General features: G+C 48.3%; 1 protein-coding gene across 15 annotated transcripts in view; it reads left to right on the forward strand.

Annotated features, from left to right (window-relative positions):
• Positions 1-15,422, forward strand: part of MACF1 (microtubule actin crosslinking factor 1) — a 325,486-nt gene that overhangs the window by 115,474 nt on the left and 194,590 nt on the right. For all 15 annotated transcript variants that reach the window (XM_081962854.1, XM_081962865.1, XM_081962863.1 and 12 more), the window contains exon 5: positions 312-404. In XM_081962854.1, the coding sequence (XP_081818980.1) occupies positions 312-404 (93 nt within the window). The remainder of the gene's footprint in view (positions 1-311; positions 405-15,422) is intronic.

Below are 15,422 nucleotides of genomic sequence, written 5' to 3' on the forward strand. Positions count from 1 at the left end.
TCCAAACGCTACCAATGTTGTAAGCAGATTCAGGAAAGATCAATCATTTTTCAGGAGAAAAAAAGCTCAGAATTCAGAAGGACCTACAATAAACATCCTGGCTGATTTGGGTTGATGAAATGGTGTTTATTAATGATGAAACTTAAGCTGGCCTCCTTCTTGATTTCTCACTCTGATTTAAGAGTTCCAGAACAAGCCACGGATCCAGCTTCAATGAGGCTCTTCCGTTTTGTTTAGAATCTTTCTTTAGATGAGTACGATTGAGGCTCCCTTTGGCTCTGCCTCATCTTCCTCTTTGATCCCATTTCCAGGTGAAACTGGTGAACATTCGTAATGATGACATCACCGATGGGAACCCGAAACTCACCCTGGGTCTGATCTGGACGATTATCCTTCATTTTCAGGTAAGGGCCTTACTTTGCTCTGGAGGGGGAGGGGAGGCCACGTGAGGTGGATTGTCTGGCCAATTAATCGCCTTTCAGGTCAGGGAAAATAAGCAGCTTTCCATTGGTGGTTTTTGTGATTCACTCATTGCATCTGCTTCTGTTTGGAGCTCCCGGATCATCCCTGAGGTTGTCAGGAAAGAGCCTTTAGGAGAAGTTGCCTGGCTGTGTCTGGTGGGTGAACAATGGGCATGCTGTGTTTTGGGGAAGGGGTGGCTGCCGTCCCACATTGGAGAGCAATTACCCTCTTAGTACCCTTAAAGTCCTGGGACGTTGTATGGCATCTTATTACTTATGCATGTATATAGTTCATGTGTTAGAATTTCCCAAAACCACTGGATTAAAAAAGCTCACAACAGAATATACCTAAGAGAGATCACATCATCCCAAGCCCTTGTCTAACCATGGGGACTGGGAGAACAGTTTTCCCCCGCAAGGCCTTCAGGGCCACATGGATCTCCACAGGGGACATGGACAGCATTCTAATACTGTGGTTGCCTTTAGGTCCATTCTTAACCTTTTGTGTTTTGGCTTCCTTTGATTTTCTGAGATACGGAGATAGTTTTGTTGTAAGAGGACATAAGGCCTATAATGCTTCCATTGGGCAAAAAAGCCACGGAACTGAGGAAGAGTATTCTTGTTCCCATTTCACAGCTGGTACTTTGGACTTAAGCCATGAGAAGATGTCATTTGTCAAGGCCATTGCCAAATTATTGCAGCAAAGAATGGACTATTGGATTAGTTATTAAATAATTGATGTGCCACCCATCTTGTCCCCAGAACAGAATAGAAAATAGAGAATGGAGTGGAATGCTTTATTTGTCTCCAGTGCAGTAGCTCTGAATGTACATGGAAAGCAACGGGGTAATAATAAACATAATAACGATACCAATAACAGGTGATTCTGTATGCCTTCCTGACTATATGCCTTGCTAGTCATAGAGTCACTTGGTTGAGTTGGGTGGCTGTAGAAATTGAATAAATAAATGAACCACTGCTTTCCTCAGTTCACCCAAATTATATCTTGTACACTGACAGGTGGATATTTTTTCAGTATTTGGTTCCAAGAATGGCTTTATTTTGCAGAGTCATCTTGTATAGGGATAGTGGGGGGTAGGGCAGTTGGGTTGCTGTCTTGAGAGGCATGTCAAAAGTTCTTGAGTAATCTTCCATGTAATAGAGCTGCAGGAGGGAACATTCATTGCTGGAATACAAGGCATCTGACCTGTGTTGAGGGAGGGGGGAGGTCAGCAATCAACAGTCCCCCCCCCCCCAAGAGTAGACTTGGCAGCTCTGTGTTTTTCTGAGGAATGAAGAATGGAAGTCTGCCTTTCCCCGCATCTGCCCTGACAGTTGAAGTTGGAGTGATAGCCTTGATGCAGGAAATTCTGTTCTGGAAACAGCTCCGTTGTGCTGCACCTTCGGGCAACAGTGTCTGCACTGGGTAATGCATCTGTGAGCCTCTCCTTCCACTCTCCTGGCCCATCTCTACCCACCACGGACACTTGAATCAGTCATGTGTGGCAGGAAAGGGGCGGGGGGTAACTGACACAATGGAATAAGCCAAAGGATGTCATTTTCACTGAAATAATATGCACCCTCAAATTCTAGAAGGCTCAGAGGGGGACCTTTGAGTCCATGTTGACTCCTGGCAACTTCCTGGACTAGCAGCTTTCTTGGTAAAGTTTTTCAGAAGTTGGTTTGCCATTGCCTCCTTCCTAGGGCTGAGAGAAAGTGACTGGCCCAAGGTCACCTTTCTGACTTTGTGTCTGCTTAAGACAGGATTAGAATTCTGGGTCTCCCAGTTTCTAGCTTCATGTCTTAATCACGACACCAAACTGGCTTTTTAACAATAAGAAGCATGCTGAATATCAAGGCAGAAATTAGTACTTATGATTGCTATTAAACACAGAAAGATGCCTGAAAATCTGAGATTCCACAAATAATTGGAATAGTAATAATTGTTGCTCAGATTGTATTATTATAGCTTTATTGATTGATTGTAAGTTTGCAGGCACTCCGAACTCCCTTGTTAGCTAGAGCTGCGTAGGAGATTTAACAAAATAACAGAATAGATGACACCAGTCCCCATGGTTTGTGAATTTCTTGGTGAGTTTCAGCCTCATACGCTGGGGATCTCCGTGAAGGGAACTCAACGGAAGAATAAAAGGTCCGGCTCGCTTTTCTCCTCACCAGGTGTTGATTGCAAGATCTTTCTGTCCTGTCAAAGTTTTCCCTGGATCTCCTTCTCTGCTACAGAGGGGACAAGGGATGGGGAGATGGGTAGCTGGCCAGGAGCTTGGCAAGCAGGTGGACATGCTTGGTGCTCTCTGAGCTGAGTTCTTTGCTTGAAAAACTTTTATTACCCAAGTAGGTAACATCATCAGTGCATCTGCAGGAAAACAACCCAGCTCAGACAGCCCCAATACTCCACAGAACAAGCCTGAACTGGAGTGATCTCTTCTCTTGGGACAGTCTTCTCAGGGGCAGGGAAGGGAAGGGAGGCTTCTTAAAGTCACATGGTTGAGATGCCAATTCTTTTCCAGTAAGGGGGGGGGGAAGACTCTGCTGAGGACTAGGAGGGGCTGGTGTGTGTGTGTGTGTGTGTTGAGTGTAATAGAGTTCAAATGTTCCCTTTCATTGGGTAAAGTGAGATTTTTAAAAAAAAACAAGTGTCAGTCTATGAGTCTTAATTGTTATTTTCTTTACAACACCTGCCCCAATTGCACTGCTGAATCCCAACCCTTCTTCTCCAGTCGTCTTGCATGGAGAACCCAGCTTTGGGCTTAAGAGGGCTGAATCCTGAAACACCATCAGGGCCAGCACAGCAGGACCTCTGTGGCCCAAGGAGCCCAGGGCTTTCTCCCAGCTCTGAGCCCTGAAAGGTGGAGTCTAAACATGTCCTGGAACATGGGCATCCCGGGAGTCTTGCTAGGCAGATACCCCATCCTGCACGGCCAGGGGGCCTGGCTTCCACCCCTTGGCTGTAGGTCTTGCCCCCACCTAATGGATGGGGCTGGGGGGGAGGGAGGGGAGGTTGTTTGGGTAGAAATGCAGAAGGCCCTGCATCAATTGAGCTGAAAGGCATCCATTACTTATTGCCTGCCAGATAATAATTCTGTTTTAAAAACCACATTCTTTTATTGCATTCGGAGATTTATTCCTCTGCCGACATTTCTTGAAGCGGCTAAAGAATAGGGTGGGCTCTGCAGAAGCCGAGGCAGACCCAGCCTTCATGGCCTCCTGTCAGGCCGCCTTACATCTGCTGGCCCCCACAGGTGGTCAAGAGGGAGAGCAGGTCTGACTTGAGCCAACACCCACGTGGGCTTCAACCCTCCCAACCCCTCCCCCATTTCTGCCCAGGCAGGCACTAGGTGGCACTGCTGCCTCAAGAACAAGGGGAGGGGAAATGGGGAGGGGTCTCATTGCGGAGGAGCCCCTGGGAAGGGGCTCATGCCCAGAAGCTGCCTGCTGCTGCTGCTGCTGCTTGGGCCGGGAGGAGAAGAATAACTTAGGCTGGAACGCAAGATACCTGGGGTGGGGGGTGGGGGGTGGAGGGGGCTCCTCCCAGCCTCTCCCTCCTTATGGAACATCCCCACCCAAGTGAGATTAGTTCCATCCCTACTGATGTTCAGGGGGTCCCTCTAGACCTGGCTGTGCCACCAGGCCTGGGGCTGCCAGGGCACGGGGGAAAGGTTGCAATGGCCGATATCCCTGTGGCTCTCTCCTCCTGTGCTGCATGCTTTTTTTTTTTTTAAGAATAATGTCTGTGTTCAATTTTAACAACGACTGTTCTTTTTATATTTATTGTTTTTAATCTTGTATTCTTGCCCAAGATATCTGTTTGTGAGATGGACAGTTATATAAATTTGGTAGGAAGGAAAACTAATGGGAGCCAACAGCAAGGATCAAACATGCTTTAGGTGGGGGCCTCTCAGTCGGTGCTGGAGGGGAAGGGAGTCCTGACCTCCATGGGAATGGCAGAAGACAGGAGGAGGAGGATGACACCTGGATCCATGACATCTAGGCGGAAAGGAAAAGCAGCTTTTCTTTCTTAAAAGCTAGATACTTGATTTAATTTTATTTATTTAAAAGATTTGCATGGCTGCTCATCTTAAGCAACTCTGGGCAGCTCCCAACAACAATGGCAGGGTGTAAAGGCCTTCTTTTGTGTGGATCAGCTGATGCCTTGCAGTGTGAAACGTATGTGTTCAAAAGCATGAATTAATGAATTAATTAAGGGTGATGATAGTTGCCTAGGATGAAAAAGAGGGAAGTGACTGTCTTGTGGCTGATTGGTGGCGTGCAGCCTGCTCTGCCCCCAAGTGTGCAGCCCACGCAAATCAAGTGTTGCCAGTTTAGCTAAAGGGGGATAATTTCTGGTTAATTTGGTGGGTAGGGGAAAAAAACTACCCTCCTTTCTTGCTCAAAAAACCTGGAACTGGTTCTCTTCCAGGAAAGCCTCCGGTGAAGGCAGCTTCTTGGGAACTTGGCTTTGGCCTGCTTTCTTTTCCAAGCCACAAGGAAACCCTCCATGTTCCTCCTTATCTGGAATCTGTGGGGAATCTGTGTCTGTGGGTCAGAATTCCCCACGGGTAGCGTTGGATTCTTTGCTCTTTGGCCTTTCACAGTGATGTTTCCTAGTCCAGGGTTTCTCAAACTCAGCAACCATCAGATACGTGGACTTCAACGCCAGAATTCCCCAGCCAGCAGAGGGAACTCTGGAATACGAAGTCCATCTACACATCTTAAAGTTGTTGAGGCTGAAAAACATGGACCTCGTCTGTTTAACCTGCTGGCTGAATGGGAGGAAGAAGGAAGGGGGAGGGGCCCATGTTGCTTCCCTCAACTTCAGCTTCTTGCCATTAAGAGAGTCTCTTTTCTTTGGACCCAGAAGGCAAATTTGAAAAAAGGATGTGCAGCTTCTAGTGACCTTTGTGCCCCCCCCCTCTTTTTTTTTTTTTGAAGTGGCTTATCAGATATGGCGGCTACTAAGCTTTTGGCTCCTCTGTCTAACATTTAGCATACAGCTAGAATGGCAGTTGTCTACAAAACTGGGGAATGGCAACACCCCTGTTTTACTCCACTAGGTTCCTCCCGCGTTGTAGATGTGGCTGTCCTGGGTGAGGAAGGAGAGGTCCTGTTAAAGACGCCAGGGCAGCCCTGCTGCATCAGAGGAAGATCCATCTTGGCCTTGGAGGGTTGTTTTGCAGTGGCTGCCTCATGTCCCTGCTTGCTCACCAGCAGAAGGCGGAGGCCTCGGAGTAACAATGATAAAACCCACCTTCCATTAGGTCATGATCTTTATCACATCTTGTGGCAATGAATCCCACTGGGTCCTTTTGTGCTTTGGGAGAAATCCCTCTGAATGGGCCCCCAAAGTCCTGTCTGGCTTTTCTAGCTATGCATTTTTAAAAACAATATTGAAAGCGTTATACTTCTGCAATAGTACAATGCCATTAGCCACCTTGGTTGGCTTTGGTGGGAATTGAGAACATCTGGTGGGCACCAGAATACCTGTTTCTGATACCTTTTGAAAAACAATTTAAGAAATACCTGGTTGCATGGGGGAGGGGGGAGAGACAATGCAATTCCTTTGCAAGATGATGCCGACTCTTCTGAGCTTGAGGTTCTCCATTGGCACTAGAAGGTGCCCAGTTTTCTCATCAGCACCCAGGCTCCCAAGGAGGGGCGGCCGGGGTTCCACACTGGTCTCCGGCTGCAGGTCAGGGAAGTCTCTTGTTTCCTCAGCCCTGAGGGGACATGGATGCAGCTGATGGAGGCCTGAGGGTCGGATGGTTTGGCTGACTGAGCTTCGCTGAATGGGCGTTGAGGCCCCCAGGGTGCTCTGTGACTGAGGAGCATTGCCAAATATATATTTTTCCCGATGCTCTTCAGAGCCAAGAGTGGCTTTGCGTTCCGGTATGCCTGCCTTGGACCTTAGATGCAGCTGGAAGGAGGGAGGCTTTCTTTGCTGAGGTTAATCTTCTCCAGCGTAAATCCCTGGATGGAGTTTATCTGGTGCATCAGCCGCCGCCTCTGCCTCTCTGGGCTTCTCGGTGGCTTTGCACAATGCCCCGGTTCCTTTCTCTCCCAGCGTCTCCCGTTCGTCCCCACGCCACCTCCCTCTCCTTGTTTTTCTCGGGCTTTTTTTTTTAACTTTGTCTCCCGATTTCCATCTCTCTGCCTTGGTGCCACACCCCTCAGCAGCCTCTCCCTCCCTCCCTCCCACCCTCCCTCCTGCCGCTGCTGCCGCCGCTGCCGCCTCTGTCTGGCTGTGGCTTTCTCTTTGCGAGGGGAGCCCTCCCATTACCTCATATTTGGAGAGAAGCTGCTGCAACCAATCCCGGCTCTGGCTGCTTTTGGGTCAAGTGATTTCTGAACTGCAGTGAGGTGCTTTGAATGTCTCTCCCTCCAGCTCCCAGCCTCGTAAGATGGCTGTCTGAAAACGGCAGCAGCTCGGCAGGAGGAGCATCTTGATGTGCGGCTGTGTGTTCGTATTCAAGTGCGAGCGTGCTTGCGGTGGTGTGCATTTTTCAAATGGGCACCTAATCTGATGAAGCAGCTGCTGGGATTTCTCCAGGAGGCCGGTGGCAGCATCGCTGCATTGCCACTGGAGCCCTGCGCACCACGGAGATGGGAAATATTCTGGGCTGTGTTAAAGAGCTGAAAGAGCCAGCCAGGGAGGTGGGGAATGCTCCCCTCTCTCCCCAGAGGAAATCTCGCTTCAGGCGGAAGAGGAAGGGGAAGAAGCCGATGGCCCCGGAGATGCCTGATCCGAGAGCAGAGAGACCCTCCTCGAGGACTGAGACGGCTGAGGAGGAGGAGGAGGAGAACGAGGCATTGAAGAAGTTCAGGGGGTCTCCTCTGAAGGAGGAGGGAAGAGCTGAGGGCTTCCACCTGCACGCTGCTTCCTACGGGGAGGCTTGGCCACCTTTGAAGAGGGAGAGTCTGGAGCAAGGACACATCGTGCAGGTGAGAGAGAAGTTTCAGGGGACTCTGGAGCGAGCTCACCTGGTGACCGAAAAGACCTTCTCCCTATCTGGAAGCCCAGGAGACTTCCTCGAAGAAGGAGCCACGGTCGTTGCTCACCTGCTAGACAACCCGGCAGAGCAGAACCGTGAGAAGGTGGCAAGGCAACTGGTGGCTTTTCAGAGGCCGGTGGGTTTGGGCAAGAGCCGAGCAGTTCTGGTGCCGTTGCCCAGGGAGGCCATGCCTGGAGTGCCAGGAGAGAATCGTTTGGGAGAACTGGCAGTGGTGGGCTCTTGGGCTCAGCCAAAGTTGGAGGTCCTGCAACAACAAGAAAGAGTGACAACGATGGTGGAAGAGTCCTACAAGAACTGGAGTAGCGAAGAAGGAAATGAGAGTCTATCGAGTACTATTTGGGGAGCTTCTTATGCAGCAGATAAGGGCACTATCTCGGAGCTGTCCACGCCGTCACCTATGATAGATCAGGTGGAGCTCAAAGGGTTGGAGAATCCTCTGCAACCTCCATCTGTGCAAGAAGCAACTGTTGGCAAGAGAGAAAGTGGCGTCCCAACCTCCCAAAGCAGGGTCTCTTTCAGTGGGTCAGCCTCCAGCCCCTTCCAGTCCTCCTCAGGATATGGCAGTGACTCGGTGCATCAGCTGGTAAAGGCAACTGGGGCTTCATTCTGCAGAGAGAGACACCTTGCCTCTGGGGGGACGGATGGACCTAACGGGAGAAGAGCCACCAAGGAGAGCAGCAGGCCAGCCAACGGAGGGGTCAGTGCACTTTCTCTTTTCCAACTCTTGGAGAATAGGGCAAGAGAGAACAAACCTTCTGAGGTGTTGGAAGTCATAGACTGGGATTCGGGCTGGGGGGGGGGGGATTCAGGTTGTTTTCCTGGAGTGAGTTTTAACAACTTGCAATATGGATAAATTGGGAAGGATAATGAGGGGGACCAATTTGCAAAATTCAAGCTGTCTGGAATAATAGTAGGAAGTCAGTGTGGAAGTAAAAGCAATTCACACAGGTTTATTTAAGAGATTGGTCTCTTATTTCGGGGCTCAGACCTGGTTCATGAACTCCGAAGAGACCAAATGTGAAGTAAGCCCCCACCCTCTCTAAAGATAGGTGGGGTCATTTCACTGACCATCTCGCAGGGGTGGCAGTTTCAGACTTCTCTGTCCATTTAGGAGAAAGATGTTTAGTCTCTTCAACTTAGATCTGTTGGGGGGGGGGTATCTTGTGATGGGACATATTTCAACTTGAGGGAAGCATGGATATGCTCGGCTGAGCCCTGGTGCTTAGAACAAGTTCTGAAAGCAATGTGGATGCTGAAAGATGGTGGGGCTGTTTGTGAATATCTCCCTCCAGAATAATCTAATATGGAATTAACTATGCAGGAAAGGAGATTACCTTGCTTGGTCTGACTCTACAACGAAGATATTTAGCCTTGTGTCCTTCAGGTGTTCTGGGATTTGCCTTCCATCTGCCCTCACCTGCACAGCCAGGAGCAAGAGATTGCAAGAGAGGTCTGGAGACTCACAGCCAGCTCTGAGGAGCAGAGCTGAGGCCATTCCAAGCTCTCATTGTGTCTCTGTGGCCAAACTGGCTGCTTCTGTTGACTTTCTGTCATGTGCAAGCATGCTTGAACCTCTCCTTCAGGTCTTAAAGCAGGTGTCTTCATTCCCAAAGGGTGATAGTTGCACATTTCTAGTGGGGGGAAAAGTAGGGGATGATGGGGCAGCGTGGATAAGGACTCCTCAGAGCCAATCTTGGAGCTCAGCAGCCACATAGATCACCCAGCTGATATGTGCTTTTCATGAATAATGCCATTTAAAGAAGAATAACATGACATATTTCTTGTTAGATGGAATTTAAACTTGAAAATGTTCTTAAGGGGCGGAGGTTATAGAAAGGAGACATATGGGGCTGGAAGTTTTCTTGTAGACCAGAATTCAGTTAACGTCCAACAGTTCTTTACCTAAATCAAAAGAAGACCCAGATACCACGCCTGTCTCCTTTGATCCTAGCCCCCCCCCATGACCCTTTGTCCAGTGTGGAGGATTGGAGACGTCACTTGCTCGGCCCAGGAGGACGCAGATTCCTGTCCCACACAATCATGGAAGCTAACTTGGTTTCTTCTCTGTCTCATTTACTAGACATGTTTGTTTGATTTTTAAGCTCCCCTGTTGCTTGTGAGAAAGCGAGGTTGCTTAGAGTCTGGTCTGTTTCACCAGTTTGATGAGATAACCTACTTGGATGGCTGGTAAGAGTCTTTCCTTCCTCACTGATATTTTTCCATTTAAGCATCCAAGACTGACAAGCAGGTAAAGTAGATCAGAGAAAGGAGAAATGCGATCGAATTTTAGGTCTGTTCCTCTTCCCCAGCGACTACTTGGTAGCATCCAAAACAGCTTTCCAGTTTTTCTTCTTCTTCTTCCTCCTCTTAGCCTTCTGCCCCTTGGCCCGCACAGGTTTGCTACTGGGTGTTTCTGAAGAGATCATAAACATCATCCAGCTGTCCCCATGCCAGTATTCTGGGGATGCCAAGGCCTCCTGGGATTTCTTTCGTGAAGGCAGAGGCCTGTCAGAAAAACTTTCTTGGAGACCCACAATTGGTGACTTCAGTTCTCCTACAGCAGAGCACTGGGGCATCCCAGAAGGCAATAGGGAGGCCCCTTAGAGAAAGATAGTGTGCTGGATTTAAAGGTCCTAGTTTGCACGTCCTCTTTATTGGTGAATTTGGCAAGTCCTCAGCCAGATGTTCAATGGTTTGTTTTGCTTGGACCTGAAAATGCCACCATTCTGGCCTTCATCCTTCGTGGAGATGTAGTCACTGCAAATAGAAAAGACGGTGCCAACTCAGTTCAGAAATTCTTACAGGGTTCTTCTTTAGTTAAATGTTCAGATCTGATAAGGGCATCCCACTTCTGAGCAAATTCCATGTTCGCATCTGGATTGGTTGACAACATAGACCAGTTTGGGTATTTCGGAACTTGGGAAGATTTCTTGGAATTTTTATGTATCAAAACAGAATGAATGCATTAAGATAGAAAAAGTTTTTTCTGTTTCTAAGGTGACTTTTTGGAACTTTTAAATGCCAAGTGGATAGAGAACAGTAATTTCTTAGGCTTTGAGAATAGTGGCTACAGGAGAAATTGGGTCCCTGGCTGAACTGGATTTTGTACTTGAAATCAGGTAAACGTTTCTTTTGTTATTAGGTTCACGTGCTGGAATGTGGCATTTTCACAATTCTTCTTTAGCAAGGTGGTATATGTGATGTGACAGTATTTGTTTGTCATTGTGCATTCCTTTGTCTAGCCAACTACAGCTTCCCAGACATCTCACACATCAGTTCAGTCACAAGAGGCATTTACCTTGAGACCGGGAAGGATGTCAGCCAGGGAGGCTGCAGTGGGACAGTGAGATGGGGACAGACGGTCCTTTGCAGCCCCCCTAGCTTCCCACCCTTTCCATCCCAAGGGGAAACCTCAGAAGAGAGAGCTTGTGTGGTTTTCACTAAAACAGGGGTTTCCAAACAGGGGCAACTTTAAGACTTGTGGACTTCAACTCCCAGAGTTCCCTAGCCAGCTGAAGAATCTCAGAAGGCTACTTGGTTCCAGTTTTAGAAATCAGTCCATCCGAATCAGAGTCCCGATTATGAAATGTTACCGCTTGTACTTCCATCTTTCTTTGCAACCATAACAGCAAGAAATTTGAGGGTTCTGCTTTTCACCATCTTTTTTAAAAGTCTCTACCAAGCACCAGCAGATGTGACTAATATTTCTAAGAGGGAAGGAAAGGTTTTTTTTTCATTTTAGAATTCTTATGCTATCCAAACAAGCATGCATTCTGACTGGCTTTCATCATGGAATTAACTTTCCAATTTATAACAAAATATAACTTTATAATGGAACTGAATAATTGCATTCACACAAGCTAAACTTGGCTAAAATATCCTTAGGTAGTTTGTGATTGCACTTGTGGTGGGAAAGCAGCTATTTTCTTTGCATGTAGCCTGAATCAGGCTCCCACATTAAATTATTCTTTTGTCTATTGGGGGGGGGGGGATCATGTGAAATTACTTTTCTCTAACTAGTTTAGGCTTTCCTGTATTGTATGTAAACAACCATTGAATTTTATGAATGGTCATAACAAGGCTATATCATTTTTTGAAGAGCAGCAATTAAACATAAAAATTTCCCACTTTGCTCCTCTGAAAAGCTTTTTTCTCTAGCAGAGAAGGGAGCCATTTATAGATCTGATCTATTTCATTCCCATCCTTAGGGCTTCCTTGCCCTGCTCTGACTGTCTGGAGCAGGAGAATTTTGCTTTTGTTCTTAAGACATTGGGGCCTTTTGGGCCTGAAATGGGCATCTGGGCTAGAAAACAAGGAAGTAGCACCTCTTTCTCACCAAGGGTTCCGTGAGCTTTGTGCGCCAGGTGTTCAAGATAACTCTCACATGATGCTCCCTGCCTGATGTGGAGCCAGGAGCTTCCTTTTCCTTACAGTTCAGTTCATCATATTCCTCCAATAAAAATAATGCCAAGGGCAGACCAGCCCTCTCTGGGGATGTCTTGGAAGCTTCTTGGAGAGGTAGAGAGCAGCCATTTAATTCTCTTCTGCCTCTTGGCTGGAGGTGGGGAAGAGATGTCAGGCTGCCAAGGGCAGAATCCGTGTCCCTCAGTTCAGGCTGGCTGAGCTACAGCTGCCCCTCTTCTACCCAGAGCCACGGGGCAAGCTGGCTGGGGAGGAAGGTTTATGCCTGAAAAGATCCTTCCTTGGGCATCCAAATAGACTGCTGAATAAAGTATGATTTCCTTCTGTGGGTCCCAAATTCTCCTGTACTTTGTTTCAAAATTGGGAGGGGAAGAGGCTTTTCCCCACCTGTGGTTTTGTAAACCTTCCACGGGTCCCTTCCCTCTTGGTCCCTGTGTGTGAGGTGGCCCTTCTGATCAGTCTTGGCTCCTGGTGATGCATGGAGAGACCAGTGCAATTTGCTTGGCAGGATTTGGGGAATTGGTTTGCCCATCTCTTGTTCCTTTGGCTGACTGCCCACCCCTATCTCCAGCTGGCATCCATGCCTAAGAGAGCTCTAGGGCCTGGGTCTCCTTGCTCCCGGTTGAACGTCTTCACTGCATCCCTCTGCCTGGTTGGGGAGAGGGTTCTGGCTCACAACCATCCAGTGGGTTTCCATGGCTAGGCTAGAGCATGGGATTCCCCAGATTTTTCTCTTCGTCCTTTAACTGCTCCCTTGTCCCTTGCTAAAGAGCCCCCTTGCGTGGCCTTCCTTCTGTGGGAGCTGGTAGCAGTTTGGATTACAGTATAATGTTTAAGATGGGGGGAAGCAGAGATTGACACCATCCAGCACATGCCTCTTGCCACTGATTTGTAGAAGGACTTTATTATTCCAGCCTATGGTCTTCCAAGCCCTCCCATGGATGCCAACTCCACTGCCCCTTTCTTGATCAACCATTTCATCCCTTCCAGTCGTGCATGCAGGGAATTTAGATTTTTATGACATGGAAAATCACTCTTGGAAGGCCAGTTTGTAATGTGGGGATGTTTTCCTTTCTCCAGGGCCCATTCTTTGCCTTCGCCTTCCCATCTGGGGCAAGGTGGGACTTGGTCCAAAATGCAGTGGAATAGATTTAGTAGCATAATATTAATACTTGGCTCACTCTCTTGGTTCCCACTAGGCTCCTGAGTCCAGTTGAAAGAGTTGTCAATGACCTATAAAGCCTTGGTGCCTTGGCCCCATTGTATCACAGACCCTCTTGGATGTTCAGAGCATCTGGGGGGATAGGGAGCTGGGGGGGGGGGTGTCTGCATTCTGAGAAGTGGAGGTGTTATTTCTTAGTAGTGGCTTCAAACTGTGGAACCCCCTCAACTTCACCCTCCCTTATTGCCACCACCACCACCACCACTGTCCTTCCTGAAGGGAGTTAAGTTCATCTTTTCCTGCTGATTATTTGGTCCTGATGACAGACAGGGACAGCCTTTGCAACGTGTGCTGAGACTGTTTATCTTTGAGTTATCATTGTTAACAGAACCATTCAAAGTCTATACATTGGGCAGATTGGAGGGTTTTGTATAAATAAATATAATGCAAATTTCCTGTTGGTGTATTCCACTGAAGAGGGCCAAAATCTGTTCCCTCTCATGAAGAATGGAGAATTCATGTGGCAGGAAGGCAGGGTTAGAAGATTCCTGGCAACTCAAGGGTGCAGTCAGTCATCAATGTGTCGGTGGGTTCCCCTTCACCAGTTGCATTAGGCCAGAGGTTGAACCACCTTGGTCAGGGGTGGATTGAAAAACAAGCTGGGCTCGATCAACCTCATGGACCGCTCCTTGCTCCAGGATCCCTCCTTCTCTCTAGTTTCTGGCAAGGTCCCTCAAGGGACCAAGACCCAGGGCCCCTTCCCTGCGGTCTGAGTGGAAGCAAAGGAAGAGATGATGTTGTGATGGCAGGTAGACCCACAACGAATGTTCTGTTAGCCATCTTGTCAACAAATTAGAGCAAGCACATTCACCCTCCAGGAAGTTTCTCCAAAATTATCTGCTCCTTTAAAATACATTTTGAAGTCAAATTCTTGTTCATCCAGTTGACAGTAGAACTGGTAGGAAAGAAAGGAAGAAGTAAGTAAATTATCTGACTTGAGGAGGCTCAGAGAACACTCCCTGACTGAAATATCTCCAGGGATGAGGTTGGGCAAGAGATACCCACTTCTGACTGCCGGCCGAGGCAGAGTTTGAGCCAATTATTGCTTAACAAGGCCAGACAAAACTTGTGATGCCCTGGAGCAGAAGAATTTGCTGCCAAATTGTTATGTGTCCTGAACTGGCAATTTGGCTCCCCAGGTTACATCCTGTCCTGAAGTGAAAGTCACCAGGTGAGGAAAAGCAGAACCCCAGAGAGCCTCTAAGGCAGCCTTTCCCCAAATCTGGCCTCCTGGAGAAGTGAGGGAGAGCTGTCCTGGTCTGTCCCACCGGCATCCACCTTCCTGGGAGAAGCTGCTCTGAACTGGCCAACCTCTGCAGTGGTTTTTCTGAAATGAAAAGACGAATGGGCTTTTCCTTCCAGCGCAATCATGTTGTCGCCTGTTCACGCATAGCCTTTTCTCCACATATTTAATTAGTGAAAATCTAACAAGCGGCTGAGTGTGTCGGCACTCCTCTGCAACTTCTCAAAAGCAGCTGGCAGCCTCCTCCTTCCCTCCCTCCCTCTCTTGTTGGGAATTGGGTCACTGGGGCACCGCTTTTCCTCGGCCTGCTCTGGACGGTTTGTGCAAAAAGGATGCAGGCAGGTAGAGAGCGGATTTGGCGTTGGCGACAGGGGAGCCCGACGGTTGTCTCCCAGCACCTCAAGAACCTCAGCCTTTACCTAGGCCATCCGTTCTGAATCCTGGAGCCATTCCCCTCCCTCGCAGCCTCCCTGGCGCACCAGGCAGCGCCTTCCGTGCTAGAAGTTCAGGCCTGAGGAGGGCTCCATTGCATGGACCAAGGCCGGAGCGAGATGGGGGAGGGGATTCCAGGCCCTGATGTTGTTCTCTGCTTTACCCGGTTCCCGCGTTCTCTTCTTCGGAAGCTTTAGCTGTCTGGAACATGAACAGGTTGACCTTTTGGGCAGCAGAGGATACTGTCAAGGTGGGGTACTATTGGCAGTAAAATTGTCAGGCCCGAAGAACCAAGAAAAAACATAGATAAAGTTACTTCCAAATAGTTTCCTTTAGTATTTCTCCCCGTCTATAGAAATCTACTTGGGCATGTTGTATTATTGGGATATATTGTGAGAATTTCTAGGGAGGAGCCGTCTTCGCCCTCTTCCTCCCAACCCATCTCAACTTTGCTGTCTCTTGGTCCCCCGGAATGCAGCCCCTCCCTGCTGGGAATCCAGACTCCATTCTACCACAAAAGTCCAGGATTTGCTCCCCTAGACATTTAACTCAGGCTTGTTGAACAAATTATGATTAAGGAAAGTTTTGTTCTGCAAAATGTATGCAGTCACTTC

This window comes from Natrix helvetica, assembly GCF_964273705.1.
Source record: "Natrix helvetica genome assembly, chromosome: 9".
NCBI lineage: Eukaryota > Metazoa > Chordata > Lepidosauria > Squamata > Natricidae > Natrix > Natrix helvetica.